At 39.6% G+C, this 24,754-nt stretch overlaps 1 protein-coding gene across 2 annotated transcripts; it reads left to right on the forward strand.

Annotated features, from left to right (window-relative positions):
• TERF1 (telomeric repeat binding factor 1) lies at positions 1-24,739 on the forward strand. Of its 2 annotated transcripts, XM_065668431.1 has the most exons (10): positions 1-217; positions 3,639-3,734; positions 5,977-6,107; positions 6,764-6,850; positions 8,125-8,274; positions 13,149-13,255; positions 14,080-14,145; positions 14,227-14,270; positions 15,370-15,434; positions 22,779-24,739. In XM_065668431.1, exons 1-10 carry the CDS (start codon positions 58-60, stop codon positions 22,935-22,937), a joined length of 1,065 nt encoding a protein of 354 aa, XP_065524503.1. In that variant the 5' UTR covers positions 1-57; the 3' UTR covers positions 22,938-24,739. The 2 variants fall into 2 exon arrangements, with proteins under 2 accessions (XP_065524503.1, XP_065524504.1); XM_065668432.1 differs by lacking the exon at positions 3,639-3,734.
• Positions 24,740-24,754: the final 15 nt, after the last annotated feature.

Raw genomic sequence — 24,754 nt, forward strand, 5'->3', positions numbered from 1 at the left:
CTGAATGGGTGCCGCGTGGTAAGGGGTGGGCTGTTTCCGTTGGTGTGCGGGTTGAAGATGGCGGCGGCGCCGCAGGCGGGTAGGAGCTCGGCCCCGTCGGTTGAGGTGAAGGCGGTGGCCGCGGGCTGGATGCTGGAGTTCTGCTGCTGCTGCCTGTGCCGGCACTTCGGGGACGGGTGCCCCGCAGAGTTCCAGCGGTGGAGCAGCGTGGCGCATGGTGAGAGGCCGCAGCTGTTGTGCTTCTGAGGGAGTGGGCGCCCGCGGCTCTGGAGGCGCTGTGTCCCTGCGGAGTGTGAGGGGTACCTGTCTTATATCGTTATATTCACAGCCTCTTAACGACGGCGGTCGGTAGGAGGTTTTTAGCTCTTTTGAGGACTTAAGAAGATTCTTATAATATAGGGTAGTCTCTTGAGGCTGCCTGATGCCATCAACAACGTTTGCACATGATGGTAGTAAAACAGTGGAGGCTGAATTTTTTGTTCCACTTGTTTAATCCACTGGTGTTTTGAGTTTAGTGTGCGGTATGGCAGCTGTGCTGGAGTGGTGTAAAATAATCGCAGGTTTGGGGAATTTTAATGTGTTCGTGGAATGGGTCGAGGGAGGGAAACAAACTGAACTGTTCTAGTGACCTGTGGTTACTGAGTGGCTGGGTTGAGGGCTTTTAGATGGTGAGGTGAATACAAGCGTTGGCGTTAAATCTATCATCTCAGTTCTGTGAAGCTTAAACGTATAATGCAGTTACCAATGTGCTGTCAGTGCTTATTTAAGCTTAGGGCTCATATGCTGAAGAGTTCAAAGCTGCAGAAAAGTTAAAGAGGGTTTAGTGAAGAGATGCAAATATGCTAAAACATAGTGTAGAATTGTTTAAATACCCAGAGTTATTTGAGTTTAAATTCAGGCTTATGGTAGAAAACTAGAAAAAGGTATTTCAAGTAACTCTTGTCTAGCAGATAAAGGTGGAATGAAGTCTAGTGACGGGATGTTGAATGAGTAAACATGTATTTTAAATAAGAAATACTTAAGAGTAGTTAAGAGCTGGAAACAAATATCCATGTCTCAGATAAATTTGGATATATGGTGCTTTTTGTTAGAAATAGTCTTTCCTGAAGATACCAGGCTAGAGCTTTGGGGGCTTTTGGTTTGTTTTGCTTTTGGTTTTTTTTGGTGTTGTACATGTGTTCTTGGTTCAGGTTAATGTGAATGTGTGACTTACTTAAACTTTTGCAAAGAATGGAATACAGTGGCATGTTGAGAGGTAAGAAATCTAAAGATAATATAATAAAGTACATTGAATGGAGTTCTGCTTGATTAAACGATTAATGGGGCTTTCCCATTTGTCCATGGGACTATGGCTCGGTGGGAAAGTTGTACTGAAATTTCACCAAGATGTAGGTGGAAAGCACTCACTGTCAACACAGATGCAGATTAGAATATTTCCTGAGAAGAACAGGAGGACTATAGGACCATATTGGTGGAAATTACCGAACTGAGCAAAATACAATGTCCTGTGGAGCTGGAAACTAATAACGACTTTGGAATTTGTTCCTGCTTTGTTTAGCAGCAGACAGTTGGACATACTCATGCTATAGGATTACAAAGTCAGAAGTGTAAAAGTCTATGGGGAAAAACTAAGCACAGGCATAAGATTGTATTATAAAAGTCAGTGTAGTTGCTTCATAGAAATACAGAGGTACAACTCTTGCTTATGTCACAGGGAGACTACTGAAATAATAATTGGCTGTCAACAAGAAGGTCAGTTCAAACTGGAGCAAGTGCAGAGAAGCAGGAAGGCTAAGGGAACAGGATGAGCTATTTTGTTAGGTAATAAATAGTATTGTCATATAGCTCAGTACACTGCCAAGTAGAAATAGGTAGTTACCTGGAATTAAGGATTAAAAGACAGCATGGCAAGGTCATATGCTCTGCCTATCTTATCCTGCCATGACAGGGTATTGTGGTCAATATATCTGAACGAGCTTGTGTAGGTATCTGCATGGTAAGGAACTGGATTTGTAGAGTATCTTAATGGAAGACTAATATGAGAAATAGATTTGAGTGGCCACCGGGAGGAAAGCTTGTCATATAATTAAGGGCACTACTAATGAAATAAAACTGCCTTGGGGTGGGGAAGTAGAAGAGTCTGGAGAAGTAATAAGTCTATGTCTCTTTCTGTTTGTCTACATTACTTGTGGGTAATTGCTGCTAAGGACCTGCTGTCCACACAGTAAAAAATTCAAGGTTTCGGTTTCAGTTTGGAATAGCTCTAAAGGAATTTAATGTGTATACTAAAGATGTCTCCATTGTACAAACTGAGAACAGAAAGTTTGCCTTTTAAATGCAAAATTTAAATTTAAAAATGCACCCCTGCTCAGAACTAAAGCATTAATGCACCTTAAAAGAACAGAGAAAAGTGAAAGATCTCAAGCTACTTGGCAGCTTTTGGCTTGTGGAATTCTTCAGCTGCAGTATTCTGCCTGCTTCCAACATCTCCAAGCTCTGGCTCCATATTCAGGCATTGAGAATGCTTGTCTCCATCATTGAACTCATCCAAACTCTTTGAACTCTCTTGTCAGCTGTGGAAGATGCATGAATTTGTGATTATAATGACTGGCACTTCTGTTCTAAGCAATGTGCTTTTACTTCCCATTTTGGCTATAGGAATTAAAAGCTCTGTCATCATTGAAGCAGTTGTAAATATGTTGTTCCAAGCCCAAATGACATTATCCTGGTACTCATTTAGGGCTATCCTAATTACTTTGTAATTTCATGCTTATCCATTGTCCATAGGTGATTGTATGCTAATAAGCAAGTAGGCAAAGTACTGCTTCCAAGTAAAACAATGTTATGTACCCTAGTTGTCATTGCAGAACTTGGGGGTCCCATGCCCTGGAATCCTGGCTTTTGCTAGGTTGACACAAAAATGTGTACATAAACGCTTCCTGAAATAGTGTTCAGTCTGCAACTTGGCTAAGTCACTTGATACATTCTTCACTTTTCATTTTGAATGTTTCTGTATTATGCTGTCAAGATAAATTACTATATTCAACACAAAAAATATGAAGTTCACAGTAAACCAGCATGATGAAAATAATCTCGTGGTGGCTCCTATTCTAAAATATGTAATAATGCGTGTGAGCTTCCAACCTTGCAAGGAGGATTTACCTTGTAGGTTTACATTTCTGACTAATCCCTCCTTATAGCTTTTGGTCTGGCAGTTGCTATGGCAACATGTAAATGTTGTCCATTTGCATATCGGTCATGTTTTGTGAGCATTCCATATGTGAGTGTTCCCTAGAGCAGACAGTTGTCTTTCATAGTAAGTTACCCAGAAAAATAAAACTTCACTTATTTATGTAAGATATGGTGGTTTCCTAATTTGATGATATATGCCTGTGATGCATCTTACCACTTCTAGGCTACTGTTGTGAACTGCAAGAGGGGAAGGTTTTTCAGGTCAAATTCTTTATTATGATTTAAGTTCTTCTAACACTGACAGATATTAGCTAAATGCTTTCATCTGTTTCTTAATGAATTATAAATTTAGTAGATTATTAAAGCCTGATAATGTAGTGCCTAGTATATTTCTAGCCACACAGTGGCAGTGCTGGAGCGAGACTGACTTAACTTTTCTTTTCTAGCTCTTATTAATGGCCTCTCCAAAATACCTACACATCAGAAAAAAACGGTGTATCTCTGTCAGCTTTTGATAAGGATTGCAAAAGGAAAAAAACTTGGTAAATACCTTTTTCTTCCCACCCCGCATGTTTACATAGATTTGCATGAACTTGCACAGAGTTATATTATGCATGCTAATACCTTTATCTACAGTAAAGGCTATGTTTTAGTCTCACTGTACATATGTTTATGTATATCTAATAAAATGTCTGAACTCTACCTTTTGGACTGTCTTTATTCCACATGTATGCAGGACGAGTGGTGTTCTGTGCTGAGTGATTTAGCTGCTTTGAGTTTCGATGACTGTATGCTGCTTAAGTTATAGGGATGGGGGTTTTGGTCAGGTTAGTATCAACAAAATATTTTGGAAAAGATTGACTATTTTATTGGTGAATGTTATTTGCAAGTTTAAAGTACAGAATGTGCATTCCTTTCTGCACACGTAACTGTAGAGGTTAAAGTAGGACAAGCAGTAGGAATAAGAATATGGATGAAAACGATGGCTTCTCTTGTTCCTTACAGAAGGCTGTAAGGCTTATAGCTGGCCACAGGTCCTTGAGACTCTTACTCACTGTCACGTCTTCTGTTTGGCTGTATTCTGAAATTGCTGGTTTAGCCAAACTGACTTTGCTTCCATGCTGAAGTTTCTGGAAGACTTAACTTTTTTGATGATAGTTTTTACTGCTCGATAAAGCTCATTGGAATTTAAGGTCTATAAAACCAGTCTTGCCAGCATGAGCATGGAAGAAAAAAATGTGACAGAAAGGATTGTTCTTATAAAATGAAATTTCTGATGTTACTTGTCAAGTAATAATACTTTTCTTTATTTAGTTCAACTAAGTATTTTAAATATTAAAATCTGGTTCTCATCATATACAAATTATGCAACTTTGCTGGTAATGTTTTAAAACAATATTTTTGTATATAGCACTTGTCAATATAAATTCAGTGTCTGGTTTTTATCTAGCAGTGTAGAGAATGGCCTTTATGGTAAGGAAGATTGCATGTGCTTAAGTGGGTGTTACATCAGATGTACTTGCACAATATACACAGAAAGCTAATACATTGTATGGTAGCTTTCCTCATTTGTTTCCAGTTATTAAAATAATTAATCTGTATTGAGCCTTAAAATAGAGTAGGCTGTCTCAGATGCCAGCTCTTTAAGTTAAACACTTTGGTTTTACAGTATTATAATAACCTTAATAGGAAGTGTCATTACTTAATTGAAACAATAAGTAGAGAAACCAGAAGTGTGCCTCATTACTATTTTGGGGGTTTTTTTGTTGTTGTTTGTTGGGGTTTTTTTTTAATGTGTGTATCTATGTGTATGATACTACTTAAATTTTCAGTGCTTGTCTTCTACTGTAGTGGGCATCAAATATTTTTTGTATTTTCAGCATTGCTTAAATTGTTTACCTTCTCTCTGAAAATTACTGTAAGAAATAAGATGCTGTGAGAGATTCTGCTATGTCATCTAAAATTAAAGAATAAGTAAGGCTGTTCAGTGAACATCTTAAGCTAAGCTGGCAGTTTCATGGAAGAAAAAAGCAGACTTGTGCATCTGCCATCTCCTACTGTATCTGTTATGTTGGCATACTCACTTGTGCAAGTGGGCAATGACCAGACTGGGAAACTGTTCCTAGAGTGTTGAAGGTTATTTGGCTGGGCTAGATTTCTGCCAAAGCTGGTTACTGATCCTGCTTGCTGGGAGTTTGCACAAACCTTGGTGTTGGCACAGCAGTACAATGACACAGGAGGTTGCTTCTGCTTTTTCTGTGTTAAGCTGTTTGAATTTCCCTCTCAGTCTAACCCCTTCTAATATAACAAAAAGTAAAGACACAGGAATATATAAACTTGGGGGAGAGGGAGGGAGCACAAAAAACAAACAAACCTTAAGATAGTGGTTATATTACAAAATTACCAGTATCAATACTGAGTGTTTTGATATCTGATGCCAAACTTAATGCAAGAGTATTGCTAATGCCAGCCCAAATACAAGATGCTAAACTTAGCACTGTTGCACGTTTAAATGAACAATAAATACCAGACACATAACCTCTCTTAAAAATGCAACAGTAATTTTATTAGTATGGGCAAGAAGAACCAATCTCTCTGAAAAGAAGGCATTTAACTTGGGTCTCTTAAACACACTTTGACTAGAGAGAGACTAAAATTTTGAGGAAAAAAGAATTGAAGTAATGTATAGTGCATATTACTTTATTGTGTATAAATAATATATTTAGCTTTACCCTTCAAATTTTTAAAATACTTTTTTCTGTTTCCTCACTTCCCTGCCCAAAGAATGCCATTTTGAAAATCATAAAAGAATTTCACCTTTGGAATCTGCTCTGTCTTTCTGGACTTTACTTGAAAAGGAAGAAATTGAACTGGAAAAGCTTCATAAAGATATTCGTCAGTTGATTCAAATTCAGGTTTGTGTGCCTTAAAATACTTTAGGGTGGTACCTATTAATTCTGCTCATTTTACAGGGCTCATTTTACAAAAAGTTTGCGCTGTTAGCAGGCTGAACTAAATTTTCTAAGTTTGATGTACTTTCAATACAGAGTAAATAGATCTGTGCAGCAGACCTTTTCCTGTCTAAGTTGGTTCCTGTTTGTCCCAGTTCAAAATTGTTTCAAAAGCTGCCAATCTTAAAAAAAAAAAATCGGTTTAAAACCATTTGTATCTTGAGCTTTTAAATATATTCTTAGTAGCTTTGTTTTTTCTTTGCTTAAAAATTAGTATTTGTATTGGAAAACCTTTGCTATTGAACATGTGAAAACATGTTGGCAGGTACTGGGGCTGAAAATCTGGGAAAGATTAAAGCAATACTAGGTAGGTAAGTATGGGACATTTTAAATCAGCGAGGGTCCTTCTAAAAGCCTGGCAAAAAGGCTTTGGGCCTTTATAAGTGACGTTTAATGCTACTTTAGAACTAACTGTTAAAACTATGTAATTTTTGGTAACCCTTAAATAGATAATCCTCTGGATTTTGGAAGCCTTAAACTATTTAAGTGTGAAATTTTTATTTTTTTTTTATCTCAGTTGAAATGTATTTCAGCATGTCTTCAAATTATATTTGTTATAGATTGTAGCAGTCTATGTGGAAAATGGATATTTCAAGGAGGCTGCTGAAGCTCTTGAAAGGCTGTTTACAGACTCGGAATCAGATAAGGTAGTAACTTGCATTAAGCTCTTTCACTTTTAAGAGAAGAGAACGGGTTTCCAAAGCAGCAAATAATATGTGCAAAGCTCTGTTGTGATTGCTGCTTATGCAGTCACCTACACACCTGTGGCACTTATAGATAGAAAAAGAAATTTGTAGGTAGGAGACTGATAGGAATAATGGGAGTAAAATGTTTCTAGCAGCAGTTGTTATTCACTATGGACAGCATCAGTCTGAACTTCATCTCCCACTTCATGTAAGGTGTCACTATGGATTCTGGGAGTCTGACATTGCTGTTTTCTCAGAGTAAAGATGGTATAAACATGCAGACAGAGACATAGAAACTCCCAAGTAATCAGTCTGACTTTTTCTGAACCATTACAGTGCACTCTGTCTCTTCTGGCTACTGTTCTACATATTGATGCACCACAGGGAAGAAAAGCTTGTTAGTATTTGTAGTATAGAGTGAATATTATTCCTTTATCTGGAAAAGATAATGTGTAGGCCAGGCCACCTCCTGGTTTGTTGACTACATCATTCTGAAAAGATGCAAGTTCAAGTGCATATCTCTAAAAGAATAGATGGTGCACACACCTGAATTTGCTGGGGTGGAGAAAAGAGCAAAGGACTGTAGGCAAAAAGAAGGAAAAAATGCTGCCTCTGTCTTCTGGTATATTGGGATATGTGTTCTATATAAGTAGTTCCATATCTGTAACAAAATCTTCAGTTACACTCTTCATTCGGATATTTGGAAAGTATAGTCTGTGTAAAGTACTCATTCATAAATAAGAATGCAACCGGTGCACAGAAGTTAATTGTTGGATGTATTGGTCTCTTAAGATTTAGAGTGGTTGGTAGATAAGATGTAAAGTTATGATTGCCAGTATCAGGGTGTCCTTAATGCTACTAAATAGTCCTTTTCCTGAACATTGTGAACTGCTTTCAGTGGCAGTCTTTTTGAGGCAGTAAATGAGAAAAGAGAACACAGTAGTGAGTGGACTTTTCTTGGTGGTTTTGCTCCATTGACAATCTTGCTTTTGATGTTACACCTAAAGGGCATGAAAATAAGGATCTCTGGAAAGTTATATTTAACCACTTACTGAGTAAACTGGTATTGTGCCTAACTGACTTCAGAACACTTTCAAAATGTAGCATGAAGTTGGATAGGTATATTCAGAAAACTGTATAATAATCATGTTTAGCTTTCTGTATGTCCTGTTTAGCATAGATGCCAACTTTACCACAGGATACATTTGTGTTGTATAAAGCTGTGTTTTTCTTAGCCTTTAAGGATGAAGCTGGCAACTGTAATTAAAAGCAAGGATCCATATGTTCCTCTTCTCCAAACCTTCAGTTACAATGTTTTGATAAGTAAAATCAAGTCTTACATTGAACTTTTCATGGAAGAAAATGAAACTAACTTCTTATTACAGGTATGTCAAATACATTTTCAAGTCTTATTTCAGAAGAGGTGCCTGATAAGATTAAATAGATTTATACTTTCATGTAGGTTGTTTAGACAATATTCAGTTACTGTATTAGAAGAAAAGGAAGTTTTTCTTTGTATTTTCTCAATTAAAAAAAAAAAGGTTGAATGTATGTTTAGGAGGAAGTAGAAGTAAGACTTCTGTAAACTATCCCTCATGAATGTTTGTTTTTTCCACAACTTCTGATTGGAAAAAAAAAGGAAAAAAGTAAAATAAGGTCCATCTTTACTGTGTGCTTAAGAGAAGCAATTTTGCTCTCAGACTACTTAAAAGATAATAAACTATATATTTGATGTTTATATGAATTTTCATGTGAAAACTGAAAGTTCAAGACCTGTTAGTTTGACTGAAAGCTTTAGGAATGTCAGAGGAGATAGGAGATAGAAGACTGTTATTGCTGCTTTCATGTAAATAAAAGAGTTCCTTACAAACAGTCTTGCTCAAAAGTGGTTTAAGATTGGCAAGAACAACATTCCTCCTTCAGCTCATTTTCAGGAGGATTGTAAAGAATTTCTCTTATGTTTACCTCCTATAAAAGAATATTGAATTACTCAATTACAAAAATGCAGATATCTAAAGGTAATAAGAATCACATTTTAAATAAACAAACTTGAAGTTCCTCTAGGGTTTTCATTTTCTTACCAGAGACTAGAGAACTTACACTTTGAATGCATTTAAGAAAGAATATCTTTTAGTAGTTTCAGCTGTCAGTTTCCAAATTTATTTTTCAAGGCTATTTCTTTGAGTCTGAGAGGAGGTGGAGATTTGGAGGTGTCGGGGAAGGCCTGAAACTCCATATTAGCTTACCTAGGCCCTCTGTTTTGCACCCCCATTGCCTGCACATTTGTCATGCTGTTTGCTAATGTTGCATATCTTACTTCTGAAAACTCTGCATTGGACTGAGTTACTTTGTGGAGCATTCATACTTTTGCTCAGAGGTTGCTCAGAGCCCCTTGAGCCTGGCTGTGAATGTTTCTTTGGAGGGAGCAGATACCACCTCTCTGGGCAGCATGTTCCAGTGTTAAACCACCCTCATTGTTGGGGGGGGGGGAAATCTTCCTTCTATCTAAATCTACTTTTTTTTTTTTTCCGGTTTAAACCCGTTACCCTTTGTCCTGTCGCAACAGACCCAGCTGAAAAGTATGTCCTCATCTTTCTTATAGGCCTGTTGCAATAAGGTCTCCACAGAGCCTTTTGAACAACTCCAGCTCTCTCTGCCTGTCTCATTAGGAGAGGTGTTTCAGCTCACTGAGCATCTTTATGATGCTTGAGCAGGTCTATGCCCTTCTTACACTGGGGGCCCCCAGAGCTGTACTCCAACTGGGGTCTTACTAAAGCAGAGTAGAGGGGGAGATTCACTTCCCTCAACCTGCTGGCTAGGCTTTTTTTAATGCAGCTCAGGATATGGTGGCCTTCTAGGCTGCAGGTGCACCTTGCAGGGTCATGTTCAGTTTTTCATCCACCTGATGGGTCTACACTGCCTACTGCTGTTTTGTAGGCTGCTTTTTCTAGGTTGTTGTCAAGGTTGGAATCTACGAGTTTGCAGCTCCTACTGTTGAAGCTACTGCACTTCAGAAAGCTCTTGTAAGTTAGCTGCCCCAAGAACAGTCTGCACGTAATGCCTTACAAGGAAGAAGGACCTATACTAAGCACAATTATTTTACAAGTACAATTCGAAGCCTACTCTTAACTTTCAAAACACAATATAGAGGATTTTTTTTACTACCATCAGCCACTGTAAAACAGCTAGTGTTTTGAAAACTTACAGCTGAAAGTTGTGGCAGTTTGGATATTTATGAAATTTCTGGCAGTGAAACATTTTCTTCTGTGGTTGGAAGTATTCTGTAACCAGAATGCCTTCCAGTACTTACGTGGATGAATGAGTGAAATAGGGAATGGTTTTGTGTTATCTGACTTTTATAGAATCATAGAATAGTTAGGGTTGGAAAGGACCTCAAGATCATCTAGTTCCAACCCCCCTGCCATGGGCAGGGACACCTCAAACTAAACCATCCCACCCAAGGCTTCATCCAACCTGGCCTTGAACACTGCCAGGGATGCAGCACTCACAACCTCCCTGGGCAACCCATTCCAGTGTCTCACCACCCTAACAGGAAAGAATTTCCTCCTTATATCCAATCTAAACTTCCCCTGTTTAAGTTTTAACCCATTACCCCTTGTCCTGTCACTACAGTCCCTGATGAAGAGTCCCTCCCCAACATCCCTATAGGCCCCCTTCAGGTACTGGAAGGCTGCTATTAGGTTTCCACGCAGCCTTCTCTTCTCCAGGCTCAACAGCCCCAACTTCCTCAGCCTATCTTCGTACAGGAGATGTTCCAGTCCCCTGATCATCCTCATGGCCCTCCTCTGGACTTGTTCCAACAGTTCCATGTCCTTTTTATGTTGAGGACACCAGAACTGCACACAATACTCCAGGTGAGGTCTCAGGAGAGCAGAGTAGAGGGGCAGGATCACCTCCTTCGACCTGCTGGCCATGCTCCTTTTGATGCAGCCCAGGATAGGGTTGGCTTTCTGGGCTGCAAGCGCACACTGCCGGCTCATACTCATTTTCTCATCGACCAGCACCCCCAAGTCCTTCTCTGCAGGGCTGCTCTGAATCTCTTTGCCCAGTCTGTAGCTGTGCCTGGGATTGCTCTGACCCAGGTGTAGGACCTTGCACTTGTCATGGTTGAACTTCATAAGGTTGGCGTCAGCCCACCTTACAAGCATGTCAAGGTCCCTCTGGATGGCATCCCTTCCCTCCAGCATATCAACCGGACCACACAGCTAGGTGTCATCGGCCAACTTGCTGAGGGCGCACTCAATCCCGCTGTCCATGTCAGTGATGAAGATGTTAGACAAGACCGGTCCCAACACCTATCCCTGAGGGACACCGCTCGTTACTGGTCTCCAGCCGGTCATTGAGCCATTGACCACAGCTCTTTGTGTGTGGCCATCCAGCCAGTTCTTTATCCACCGAGTGGTCCATCCATTGAATTGATATCTCTCCAATTTAGAGAGAAGGATGTTGTGTGGGACATGTTGAGAGACTGCAAGCTGCTGTGAAGGACAGGTTAAGATTTCAAGAAGACTGAAAATTGAATGGATGGCAGAAAAATAACAGGAGTCAAAAGCAAGCCCTGAAAGAAGAAATAGGTGAAAACAGGAGCAACTGGCTAAGCAGAAAAAGATATAATATTTGGCCTGTAATGGATCTGTCAACTTAGTAATGTTCTGATCTGTTTTGCAACACCCAGCTATCACTTGGGGGTTATATAGACAGTGTTGGATAGAAAATGGTTGGCTCTGCTTAGTAATGGTGGTGCACAACCAGGATTTATTTTATGGCTTGGGTAGTAAATATACCTTAAGATGCTAGGGAAGAAAGTTGATAGCAAAGTAGCAAAAGCAACATCATGTGGACTAATTTTAGGGTGTGGGGAAGGGATGTGTCCTTTATTATAGCAAGTAACTGGGGGGGAATTTGGGGAAAAGCAGGAATCTTAAAATTCTCTGGGCATTCTATAAACAGTAATGAACTGTTCCTCCTCTTGGGAATTGAGAAGAAATAATCTGTGGCTAGAAGTTTAGCCAGGATGTAACAAAATTCTTTTGTTAACACAGGAAAGGTTATGCTTGGTCCTGCCACGTGCTACAGAACTAGATGAACTTGCAAAGCCTGTCAGTTTTCAGTTTCTAATCTAGTTATATTAAACAAACCTTGGAGTACTTTGATAGTGTTTGCAATCTTAGTAAATCTCTGCATTGTGTTTCACACATCTACATGGTCACTTGTTAAGCAAATTGTATTTCTGTGTGTCTGTATAAATATCACTTGGGGCTATGACTAAAATTTCTCTTGAGTTGTTAACTGGTAATGATTTTGTGTTCAAGGCCATGTTGCATGGGGTTTGGGCAGTCTGGCCTACTAGAAGTTGTCCCTGCTTGTGGCAGGGGGATTGGAACTAGATGATCTTTAAGGTCCCTTCCAACCCAAACCACTTTATGATTAACACATTGCAGTTGTTTTGAAACTGCTTATTCTAGTAGGTATATGTCTGAAGGGTCTATGAGATCACAGAATCCCAAGGGTTGAAGGGACCTCAAAAGATCATCTAGTCCAACCCCCCTGCAAGAGCAGGGTAACCTACAGTACATCACACAGGAACTTGTCCAGGCGGGCCTTGAATATCTCCAGTGTAGGAGACTCCACAACCCCCCTGGGCAACCTGTTCCAGTGCTCTGTCACTCTTACAGTAAAGAAGTTCTTCCTGATGTTAACGTGGAACCTCCTGTGCTCCAGTTTACACCCATTGCCCCTTGTCCTATCACTGGATATCACTGAAAAAAGCCTAGCTCCATCATCCTGACACCCACCCTTTACATATTTGTAAAGACTGATGAGGTCACCCCTCAGTCTCCTCCAAGCTAAAGAGACCCAGCTCCCTCAGCCTCCCCTCATAAGGGAGGTGTCCCACTCCCTTAATCATCTTTGTGGCTCTGCGCTGGACTCCTTCAAGCAATTCCCTGTCCTTCTTGAACAGAGGGGCCCAGAACTGGACGCAGTATTCCAGATGCAGCCTCACCAAGGCAGAATAGAGGGGGAGGAGAACCTCTCTTGACCTACTAACCACACCCTTTCTAATGCACCCTAAAATGCCATTTGCCTTCTTGGCCACAAGGGCACATTGCTGGCTCATGGTCATCAACAGATACGTACTGTTAGTTCTAATAGAAAGCACACATACTAGTTTTAGTGCAAACTACTGTCTAGGTGCTGACTGGCTTTGATTTTAAACTCCTGATTCCATTTCTCACAGGCAGCCATGAAAGAGGTGGAGTCTCAAGGACTGGGAGCAGTAGCATTGCAAAGCAACACTGTGAATGCTGATGAAAATGACAAAGAGAATTTGGAAACAAAACAAAGGTTTGCATTAAGCACTGTACTGCTGAAGGACATGCTTGGACAGTAACTTGAAACTCATAGAACTAAGAGTGGGTAGAAGGAGGGACATTTAGTTCCAAACTGCTGTCTAATAGAAAACTATGAGCACATTCTCTATTTTTAAGTTTTGACTTTTCTATGGTTGTTAACTTCTGGCATTTACCTCAAATAGCTTGGCATTAAGTTTAAGTACTTGTTGGAGATAGACATTTTTCAGTTTAAACAGCTGTCAGTCTCTTATAATAGTAAAAGCATAGGAATGTTTGTGGGGTTTGTTTTGTTTTTTTTCCTTTATGCTTGATTGAGCTTCTTTTAGTCCTGTCCTCCAGACTTCGGGCTATAGCTCATCTGTGGAAGAAAGAGAATAAGGAAAGGGAATCAGTCTGTTACTTTCTCCTTACAGCTAAACCCAAGTTTCTCTTAGTTACATTACTGTGATGATGGGCATTGGATATATTGTTTCATGATTCTGGCAACATGAACCTCAAAACAATTACATACTTTTCCAGGAAATGTTGGGGCACTTGAAGCTCAGCTCCTTCCCCTTCCTTTGACTTTATTTTGAAAAAAATTATCAATGTATTTCTGCTGTTTTATACTTGGAATACTTGCCCTTGCTTAGTTAAGGAAAATGACTGATGCAGACAGTATGCAGGAAGACAAATTGCAAGAAGAACGGTTCCTGATAAAACTGCACTGTTTCTGTGCAAAAATACTCGGATTTTCTTTCATTTAATTTTTTTTAAATCACGTAAATGACAAGCTGCTGCCTATGAAATTATTTTTGGGCTTTTTCTTTCTTTAAGGTTAATGGAAGAGCAACACAGTATTACACATCAGTCACCTGGAGATGTAAGAAACCCCACAGTAAGGTAAAATTTTGTTGTTGCTGCTTTTGATCAAAGGCATTTCGTGTTCTGCACATTTTTACTTCAGTTCTGTGTTCCTTGCAGGCCTTGTTCAGGAGGGAAACTCAGAGAGAGAACTGCTCTTCAGGGTGAGTATTAGCTTATTTCTTACGCTTTCGAAACAGTCATGACAAACACTTTCTCCCTGCTTCCCACCCTGCAATAAATGGGTTGGTGGTTTGGTAACTGCTAACCAGCGTGATCAGGTTAGTATAAAAATTGCTGTGGTGGGAAAAAACATTCTCAGTTCTTGTGTGAGGTTTCTGCAGATGAGGATTTGGTGGTTGTCACACTTAGAAGCTATGAGGTGGCTTAAGGCTCTCTGGCAACTCATTTTTTCAAAATCAGTCACTATTTTCTGGTTTGCTTGGGGGCTTGTTTGCTTTACTGGCATATATGCCATTCTGTGCAGAAGAGAGCTGCCAGAGGAAGTACTGAAACTTGTCTCTCTTTGACTTCTGGCCTAGGTAATTTGGGGAGGGGTAGGGAACTAAAGAAGTTGGCTGATTGGAAAACCAAAAACCAAATTGTTTGAAAACCAAATCAAAACAAAATTATGATGTTTGTGCATCTTCTTGGTATAGCTTTTCAAAAAGTTACAACGTGGATTATGTGTACACTGTTCATAAGTAGGTTCTGAAAAACGTTAAGATCCTCTTACTGCAAAGAGATGTCATTGTATCTTCTGCATGTGGCTGTGTAGTACTTGAAAGGGCAAACTCTTAAGATGACTTGGATGCTTGCCACAATAAGAACCTGACTCTTGTTATGTGGAAATGATGGAAGCTGAATGCGAAGTATCATAGTTCTTCTGGTTAGTTTCCATTCTCTCTATGTAAAATGAGAGCAGGAAGTATAGTAAAAATACTTTTACCAAAGTAACAATGTTTCATTATTATGTGCCACTTGTTACCTAATTGTTTAAAATACAGTTCTTCTGTGAGCCTTTCTGCACAGAAAGTATAGTGACTTTTTTGAGCAGCCTATTTTTTGAGTCCTTGGGCTAAGATAAGGTTTGTGTGTATACATACATAAAAGTATATTCATGTATAAACAGACTGACATTTTCCCAGTCTATCAAGGCTTATCATGTATGCACATACATTGTACATTCTTGTCTCATTTAAATGGTAGAATGAAAAACTGCTGCCCTAATGTTGACTCCTCAATGGTCTGGATGTGTTCTAGGTTTGAATGGCTTGCAAAATGTGGAAAAACATGGACATTCTTCGGTTTCTGTCCGAAAAAGACAGGTTTGTATCCATTCTTTAATCTAAATAGACAAAAAAATTAATCTGTGCTGCACAAAATTTTATTCCCCCTTCAAACTTCATTTGACTGTCTCTAAAATGCACTGTGTTTAAGATTATCCACGTTATTCAAGCTGTGCTGCAGATCCTGAAACTGTTTTAAGTTCCAATTCCTGTCTTTAAAAAAGTAAAGGCCTTTTCTTGAGCAGTCTCAAATATTATTGCTAATGCTTATGAGCCTTTAATTTGTTGAAATACAGTTACTAAAGCTTAGTCTGAGTCTTTTAAAACATGTAGAAAAAAGCAAAAAATCTTTCCACTATTTGGATTAAACAATTTAGGATGTCATTTGCCCCTGAGAGTTTCAGGCAAATATCAAAGGCTTTTTATTTTCCCACTTAGAAGGTTAAAGGTTTGGCAATTTTTTAATTCAATACTTTGTTCATATGAAGTGAAAACATGTATTTTCTTGGGAAGCTAATGACAAAATTCCCAATCAGTGGGAAGTACAGAAGTCTATGCCTTAGTGGCAGGCAATTTGAAGTTGATCTGATGTTGGGGTGCACTCTTACAAACTGATTTTTGGAGATAGCAAACTTTATTCACTTCTCATGATAAAATGGTAAGCACTTCTGAATGAAATTAATATTAAATGTATTCCCATTGTTGAATTCCTCTTGATAATATCTCTTAGGAGGTAATACGGAGTCTTTCTCTTTAGATAATAGTGCAAGTTATCAAATTGTGTTTATGTTATTATGTTTTGTCTTTCTCTTGTGTATTTTGACATTTAGGTTTTTACAGAACAGGGAAGGACAACCATGCTTACATTTTTCAGACTATCCTTGAGGAGGGTTGTACTTATTCCTATTTCTTTTTTTTTTTTTTTTTTTTTACTGAAGTACTTGTTAAATCTTCAGTTACATGCTGTCCTCAAATTGCTTAAGGTCCTAACGAGAACTCATCTGTCCTTGGAGGTGAAGCCACCTGCTATATATAAACAGTTTTTCACTTTCTTATTGCCCTGGGTTCAGCTGTAGTAGTCATTTTTCTGCTTCCTAGTAGCTGGTTCAGTGCTGTGTTTTTTGGTTTTAGTCTGAGAAAAACACTGGTAACACATTGATGTTTTTAGTTGTTGCTCAGTAGTTCTTGCCCTAATCAAGGACTTTTCAGTCTCATGCTCTGCCAGATGCCGGGAACAAGCAGAGATGGGACACCTGACCTGAACTAGCCAAAGGGATATTCCATCCCACAGCATGTAATGTCCAGTATATAAACTGGGCAGAGTCATCTGGAAGGGCAGATCGCTGCTCTGGTCAGGCTGGGTATTGGTCAGCGGGTGGTGAGCATAACTGTGTTTATTGTTTTTTTTCCTTTTGCCTTTTAATTTTATATTCTCTCAGCCTTTCCTCATAGGAGTAATGCTGCAGTCCCCTAATCAGCTTTGTAGCCTTCTGCTGGACCCTCTCCAGTAGTTCCTTCTCTGTCTTGAACTGGAGAGCTCAGAAGCAGACACATTACTCCAGATGCAGCCTCACCAGGGCTGAGTAGAGAGGCAGAATAAAATCCCTGCTGGCAATGCTCTTCTTGATGCAGCTCAGGTTTGGCCTTCTTGGCCACAAGGGCACATTGCTGGCTCATGGACAACATGTTGTCCACCAGAATCCCCAAGTCCTTCTCAGCAGAGCTACTTTCCAGCAGGTCAGCCCCCAGCCTGTGCTGGTACATGGGATTATTCCTCCCCAGGTGCTGGACCCTGCACTTGCCTTTGAATTTAAAAAGGCTCCCCTCTGCCTATCTCTCCAGCCTGTCTAGATCCTTCTGAATGCAGCACAGCACTCTGGGGTATCAGCCAGTCCTCCCAGTTTTGTTATTGTCAGCAAACCAGCAGAGGAGGCACAGTACCCCTCCATCCAAGTCATTGTTGACTAAGTTGAGCAATACTGGACCCCGTATTGATCCTTGGGAGACACTGCTAGTTACAGGTCTCCAGCTAGGCTCTGCCATTGACCACAACACTGAAACCTGCCATTCAGCCAGTTCTCAATCCACACATCTCACTAGAAAACAAAAAAGAGGTGTTGTATGTTTAATTCTGTTGTTACACTTCAGTTAAAGCTGAACTACAAATACTAAATTTATAGAAAGGTACCATCTGATAGTAGAAAAGAACTCATTAAAATTTTATAAAAACTTGAAAGAAATTGATTCAGAACTGTTTCTTTAAACACTTAGAAAAGTAGGCATTTGCTGTCTGTGTGGTATTTCTGCTATACTCCCTGACATTGGGACCTCATAAATATTGTATAAAAAACAATGATAATTGCTCTTTTAGACAATAAATCTTCTCCTCTTAATAATCTGACTTACATAAGTGTCTGCATGCATGAAAGAGTGCTGTGAGTGGCAGAGCTGTTGACTTCCAGAACTTCCTCTTCCATGTAGTGTTCCTCTTTCTATGTTGGCATTGTTTTCTCTTGTTTTGTAAATGACATTTCATTGCAATGGTTCAGTGCCCTTTTTCACCCTTTCATTGCTGTGTTTTCCGTTAGCTGCATGCAACAATCTGCAGTGCTATTGAAAGGAATGGTACTTTATTTTCTTGTTCCTAAATTAGGGGATGCAGGTGTCATGGGATTTAGGGAACTGTTTGTAATCAACTTTATATGCTGTATGTGTATGGTAAGTCCTGTGAGTTGTCTGAAATCTGACAGTTTGCTTAAAGAGTGTGTCTGAAAATTTGGGTTGTCAGAATTTAGTCACACTTGTATGGAAAAAAAATCCATATTTAAATTTGGAGGAAAAAAGAAATCAGAGCAGTCCCAGAATGCACAATCAAAGGAAGACAGATTACTAGAGTAGAACTGACTCTAAGGAATAGCAAGGTTTTCAGATACATTGGGGTATGTCTACAAGGTCTATCTGGCAAACTCAAGCTCTGCCAGCATTCTGAACTAGCCAAATGTCATATTGTTTTGGACTAGGCACTGTGATTATGTTAGCTCAAGTATAGTGCTGTATTATGTCCAGTCTTCCACCCAATCTTGGTAGCTTTTAATAGTGGAATGCAGGAGTCTACATAACAGCCACCCCAGAGGGGCACAGGCAGTGGCAGGGCTGAGGGGAGCAAGTTACTGCTCAATGCAGTTCCTCAGTGAAAAGAAAATGAATTATTTCCTGGTTTACCTGTTAGGCAGGTTCTTCATTTACATGTTAAAGCAGAAGAAATTTGTTTTTAAAAATGCTCAATATAAACAATTTCAAAGCAAAACAAGCAAAATCCAACCCTTTTAAAAGCAAATGTAACAAGTAACTGTGATTGTCTCTGTTGCTGAAAGTGTTTGAATTATCTGCTGTTGTATGTCAAGTATAACTGTGTTACTTGAATAAAGATTTTTGTTTAGGATAGCTTTTCTGGCATGCTCTGAAATGAGATGTACTAGATGGTTCCAGTGGAATCTCTGGCCTTTTAATAGGAGTAAAAACCGCACTATTCACTGCTAATGTTGCAGAATATCTGTGGAACGGGAAGTATTGGGAAAAGGAAGTATTTCTGATAAAAGCTGAGCTACTTTAGAAATGGTTTAGGTTTTTAACTGTTTAGAAATACAGCTTAACTACTACCACTCTTGATTCCTTCACTGCTTAGTAAGGTTTATCAGTGATCATAGTTTCTTGAAGAGGCACTGATAGTTCCATTAAGCTGGGGTAAGTCCAACTTTCAGATGTGAATTTTGATCTTCCTGTACCTCAGCTTACACTCTGTGTAGATGCCAAATTTTTACTTGTTGCAGAATAACCAGAATACAGTTTTGATAGGACTGAATGTTATCTAACATTTTTCCCCTTGCCTTACCCCAGGACACCCCCCTGCCTTTCACTTCTGAGTGCTGCTGCCATTTTTTAGCAGCTTAATTTCAAGGGAAGGGAGGAGTCATGTAGAATGTCACCCAAATTGTCATCTGGCCCATCCTGGATGCCTGAATTCATGCTTTTAAGAGCCAAGTTCTTTAAGGATCCTGAGAAGAGTTCTAGGTAATTAGAATAGGAGACAGTAAAAAAAAAAAAATATATATATATATATTTATCCATTTAATAGTTGGAAGTGATCTGTTACTTACAGGTGGACATCTTGTATGTCCTCTGTTAAACCTCTCTCTTCATCCCCCAACCTACACATTCTAGGCCTTCAGCTTCAGGCATTTACAGCTCCTATCGCTCTTTTAGTGTTCTGTACATACCTGAGGATTTATTAGCACATGTACTCTTTGGGAGTCCCTGTAAGGCTCTACATGTTTAGTTACAAATTTATTGTTGTAGGCATATTAGCAAAGGATTGGTCCATCATTACACAAGGATTATACACATTCAGTCTTGGGAAATACTCACAACTCGACCAGTTTCTCCTGGCTACAGAACCATTGAGGGATGTTAGCAGTGGCTGTTTCTTCTAATATCCCTGACCCAGGACCCTCCTGCCTGGCTGCTGGGCTCTCATGTAGGGTCCCTGCTCAGGCTGGGAGACATGGCTGCTGCTTTCCCATTTGCAGGTTTACCCTGTAGTGGAGCTGAGCACAAATCCTAGAGGCACGCTGACATGGAAGGGAGAGGGAGGGGGACACCCAGAGGATGCTGACATGGTCACAGTCACCCATAATGCCACCCCCATGTGGTACCCATGTAAGACGCACAGCCAGCCAAGTCACTTACTCTCCTCTGGTAGAGGTATAAGTTCACTGGTAAAAAAGCACACGTGCCCCTGACCATTTGTCTCTTTTCATGAATAACTATGGTCCATGAGACCATCAGGAGCAGCAGCATATCTCCAGTGCAAGAAGTAGAAGTGAGCACAGATACATTAAATCAAACAATTATACAATACAGCTCCTGGTTTTGCATTGATGATATGCAATTCAGTTTGGCTAAGGAGGTGTGCCGATTGTAAATCAGTATGATTAGTTGTGTATTAAGCAAGCAAGGATTTTAAAACATTATCAGAGGATCAGATTCTAGCAGAATAAGTTGTTTTAAAATCATTTCTTGTTAAAATTGCTTATTGCTATTCCAGAGTGGAAAAAATGACTCTGTAATTCAGTGATTAAAAATAGGCATGATAGATACGTAGGATCTGTGAACTTTTGTTATCTAAATATATGTTTTTATAAAGCTACAATAAAAGAGTTGATGCTTAGTTCTTCCACACACTTTACTGTAAAGATAAATTTTCAAAAATCAAGTATTTGATTATTTATTTTTTTTAAATCAGTTTTCCCTCTGTGTGCAGTCTTACAATTGTATTGAGATACTTGTATCAAGAAGCAATTAAGGAAGAACTGGTACACTCGAAGACTTCACTGGAAGGAATTGCTTACAGATGTATAAGAGCAAGTAGTTTTTTCTCTCCTTCTGTAAGAGAAATGTCATTCCCTAAAGCTTAAAAAGCTTGTAGGTCATGACAATGAGATTTATTTAGGTGGTTGGCTTAACAAATGGAGAAAGCCAAATGCATAGCTGCTAATCTGAAGATGTGGCTGATCTCCCTTTCAAATGCAGTGTATATCATTTTTGCTTCTGTCAGCATTTTAGATACTGGGGTGTTTTTTCTAAGCACATTGGAGTTCCTTTGTTGCTAAATGGTGTCTTGATTTTTAGTCTGTAGGTTAATTAAGAGCAGCCAACATGGTTTTACCAAGAGGAAGTCATGTTTGACTAACCTTACAGCCTTCTATGAGGAAGTAACTAGGTGGATGGATGATGGTAGAGCAGTAGATGTGGTTTTTCTTGATTTCAGTAGGGCATTTTATACTGTCTCCCACAGCATCCTCATAGATAAGCTAAGTGTGGGCTTGATGATCAAGTAGTGAGGTGGATCAAGAGGTGGTTGAAGGGAAGAAGGCAGAGAGTTGTGGTCAGTGGGGCAGAATCTAGCTGGAGGTCTGTGACTAGTGGAGTCCCTCAGGGGTCGGTGCTGGGACCAGTGCTGTTTAATATTTTCATCAACGACCTGGATGAGGGAACTGAGTGTACCCTCAGCAAGTCTGCTGATGATACTAAACTGGGAGGAGTGGCTGACACACCAGAAGGCTGTGCTGCCATTCAGCGAGACCTGAATAGGCTGGAGAGTTGGGCGGGGAGAAATTTGATGAAATTCAGCAAGGGCAAGTGTAGAGTCTTGCATCTGGGGAAGAACAACCCCATGTACCAGTACAGGTTGGGGGTTGACCTGCTGGAAAGTAGTGAAGGAGAAAGGGACCTGGGGGTCCTGGTGGATAGGAGGATGACCATGAGCCAGCAATGTGCCCTTGTGGCCAAAAAGGCCAATGGCATCCTAGGGTGTATTAGAAAGGGTGTGGTTAGTAGGTCAAGAGAGGTTTTCCTCCCCCTCTATTCTGCCTTGGTGAGGCTGCATCTGGAATATTGCGTCCAGTTCTGGGCCCCTCTGTTCAAGAAGGACAGGGAATTGCTTGAAAGAGTCCAGCGCAGAGCCACAAAGATGATTAAGGGAGTGGAACATCTCCCTTATGAGGAGAGGCTGAGGGAGCTGGGTCTCTTTAGCTTGGAGGAGAGGAGACTGAGGGGTGACCTCATCAATGTTTACAAATATGTAGAGGGTAGGTGTCAGGATGATGGAACTAGGTTTTTTTCAGTGATGTCCAGTGATAGGATATGGGGCAATGGGTGTAAACTGGAGCATAGGAGGTTCCATGTGAACATCAGGAAAAACTTTTTTACTGTGAGAGTGACAGAGCACTGGAACAGGTTGCCCAGGGGGGTTGTGGAGTCTCCTACACTGGAGATATTCAAGGCCCGCCTGGACAAGTTCCTGTGTGATGTACTGTAGGTTACCCTGCTCTTGCGGGGGGGTTGGACTAGATGATCTTTTGAGGTCCCTTCCAACCCTTGGGATTCTGTGATTCTGTGAAAATGCTTTCTCTTTTGTGATGCATACTAGGATCAATCAAGATTTGTCTTGGCTCAACTCGATAATAAAGTACAATTTTGGAAAGCAAATTTTGAACAAAGCAAAACTTTGCCTGATGTTTCTTTTTCTTGTCTTTTTCTCCTGCAACATGCGAATGTTGAAGCATGTGGTTTTTATTCCAGGTGATGTCTGCTACTGTGTTGTTACATTTGACTTGGTAACCTTTGCTTTTGGGTTTAGCATCAAGTTACAGAGCTTAAAAGAAATCAGAATGACCCTACTGACCCCTCAGACATCTGCACTGTGATAGTCTAGTAATAACTAGAGAGCTGTGTAAGAGCTTGCTTTTATGTTTTCTATAAGCTTAGCTTTTACATTCATACATTTCTGTGTATATCTAATATTTTTGTCTGTTCTTCCCCTAGCGATGGACTTACAAAGAAGACTTGAAACTGAAATTAGGAGTAAGAGAGTTTGGAGTGGGTAACTGGGCTAAAATTTTGGTCCATGGTGACTTCAACAACCGAACTAGTGTCATGTTGAAGGACAGATGGAGAACACTCTGCAAGATCGAACAAGGCTAATTTGGACTACAGGAGTCGACTCTTCTTAACCTTTCCCTACATAAGGACCTAGTCTGTCTTTTCAGAATACTAACTTATTTTAGTCTCAGAGTGTCCAGCAGTGTTGCCGTCCTAAAATACAGAACAGAAAAGTAGTAGATACTAAACATTCATGTAAGTTCATTTGCTTGTGGAGTGATGACTTAAATGTGTGTAGGTAAAAGGCCATGCTTTACAATAGATGACCTAATTTCTGAAATGGGAGAATGCTTGCAGTGATTTAAGAAAGGTCAGTTATGTATATAAAAGTATTAAATGCCTGGCAGCTTGTTTGGATTGATAGTCAAGTGTTCTCTATTTTTAAAGTGTTGTATCTCTAGTCAGATTGAGCTTTTTAGTATTTTACTTCCTGCCATATAATTCATTCTAATCTGATTTGCTTCACTTTGAAATTTTGACAGATTTGTCATTTCTGTCAGCAGGTTATACGAAAAAAAATATGTATGTATTGGTATTGCTCATTTTATAAACCAGTTCCTTTTCTTACAGTTAAAAATGTGATACTCCATGTAATTTCTTATTTATAAATAGTAAAGGTGGGAGCCGGGGGGGTGGTTCGGTTTGGGTGGGATTAAGAATGAAGCTTTAAGTTCTAGGTGGAAGATTACTTTGAATTTATGTACTGGCTTAATACCATCTCTTATCTCACAGGAGAGATGGAAAACATATGGAAAGAAACAGTATGGTACTAGCACTTAACAGCTAACTTCTCTTGATTATCTTATGTCACCTACCTTGTCTTAAGTGGTTTCTTCTAGACCAGCAGAAATAGGAAGGCTCAAAAACAAATGGCTGAAGTGGAGCTCAATAACAAGTCTATACTGACACTGGTAGCACTCTCATGAGACATGTTTCATTTGTGCTCTCTGCTGTCTCTGAAGTTATAGCAAGCTAAGATATGCTCTCATGGGGGTAACCAACTATCAAGGTGTCACTGTAAATAATGTTCATGAAAAACTGTAGCGAGTGATGGTACTAGGCTGTCTCTCTTGATTCAGATTGTGTGGAGAAGGTTCCACAACCTCAGAAAACCCATACTTTTCACTGTCATGCTGGTGTGAACTTTTGGACTTAAACTAACATATCACAGCATTCTTTCAAAAAGGAAATCAATTCAGAGGTTTTCTGTACCATTATCCTTGTATATGTTTTTTCTTTTACAAGAACCTCACAAAGAAAAGCATCTGTCCAAACTGGTAATAATAAAATAAACCTCCCATATATTTTTCCTGGCTACAAGGAAGACATACATTCCTGCAGGCTGAAATGTTCAGGAAGTATTAAGAAATCTCTCTGCTTTCTGGTTTGGAAGCCTACTGCCGTTAAGATTATATACTTAGTTTTAAAGTTTTGTTTCACACTCTTACTGTGGACAAGACCTCAGGCAGATCATCTTCCTCATTCTTTCCACCAGATGCTAGTTTCTTCTTGCAGCTGGTAGAAACAATGACAAGCAGTAGTCTGTAGGTTGCACAGAGCTGCCGCATGTCTTAGCTGTAAATTTTCTCAACCTTAAGTCACCATTTTTATTGTTTTTTTTTTTTGTTTTTTTTTTTGTTTTTTAGCAAACATTATGGATTTCAGGATTTTGATGAAATACAGGCATTGTCCTTCAGAGGGAATGTTAGAGCATCTGTAAGCCAACAACTGAAAAAGTCTTAGCAGGTATCTGACAACTAAGAAAGTGTTTTAGTATTAATGCTCTGTGCTAATCATTGTGCATGAGCAGTTTTAAGTAATAATAAACAATTTTTTTAATGTCAGCCAAGGTTTTAGTC

Source organism: Lathamus discolor, chromosome 2 (genome assembly GCF_037157495.1).
Source record: "Lathamus discolor isolate bLatDis1 chromosome 2, bLatDis1.hap1, whole genome shotgun sequence".
Taxonomy (NCBI): domain Eukaryota; kingdom Metazoa; phylum Chordata; class Aves; order Psittaciformes; family Psittacidae; genus Lathamus; species Lathamus discolor.

What these genes read in the sequence shown, in the direction of transcription:
- TERF1 (XM_065668431.1), top strand. Translation starts at nt 58, where the DNA reads ATGGCGGCGGCGCCGCAGGCGGGTAGGAGCTCGGCCCCGTCGGTTGAG. An exon ending in GTGGAGCAGCGTGGCGCATG is followed by an intron (nt 218 to 3,638) that starts GTGAGAGGCCGC and finishes TTTCTTTTCTAG; the next exon opens with CTCTTATTAATGGCCTCTCC. An exon ending in GTCAGTTGATTCAAATTCAG is followed by an intron (nt 6,108 to 6,763) that starts GTTTGTGTGCCT and finishes TATTTGTTATAG; the next exon opens with ATTGTAGCAGTCTATGTGGA.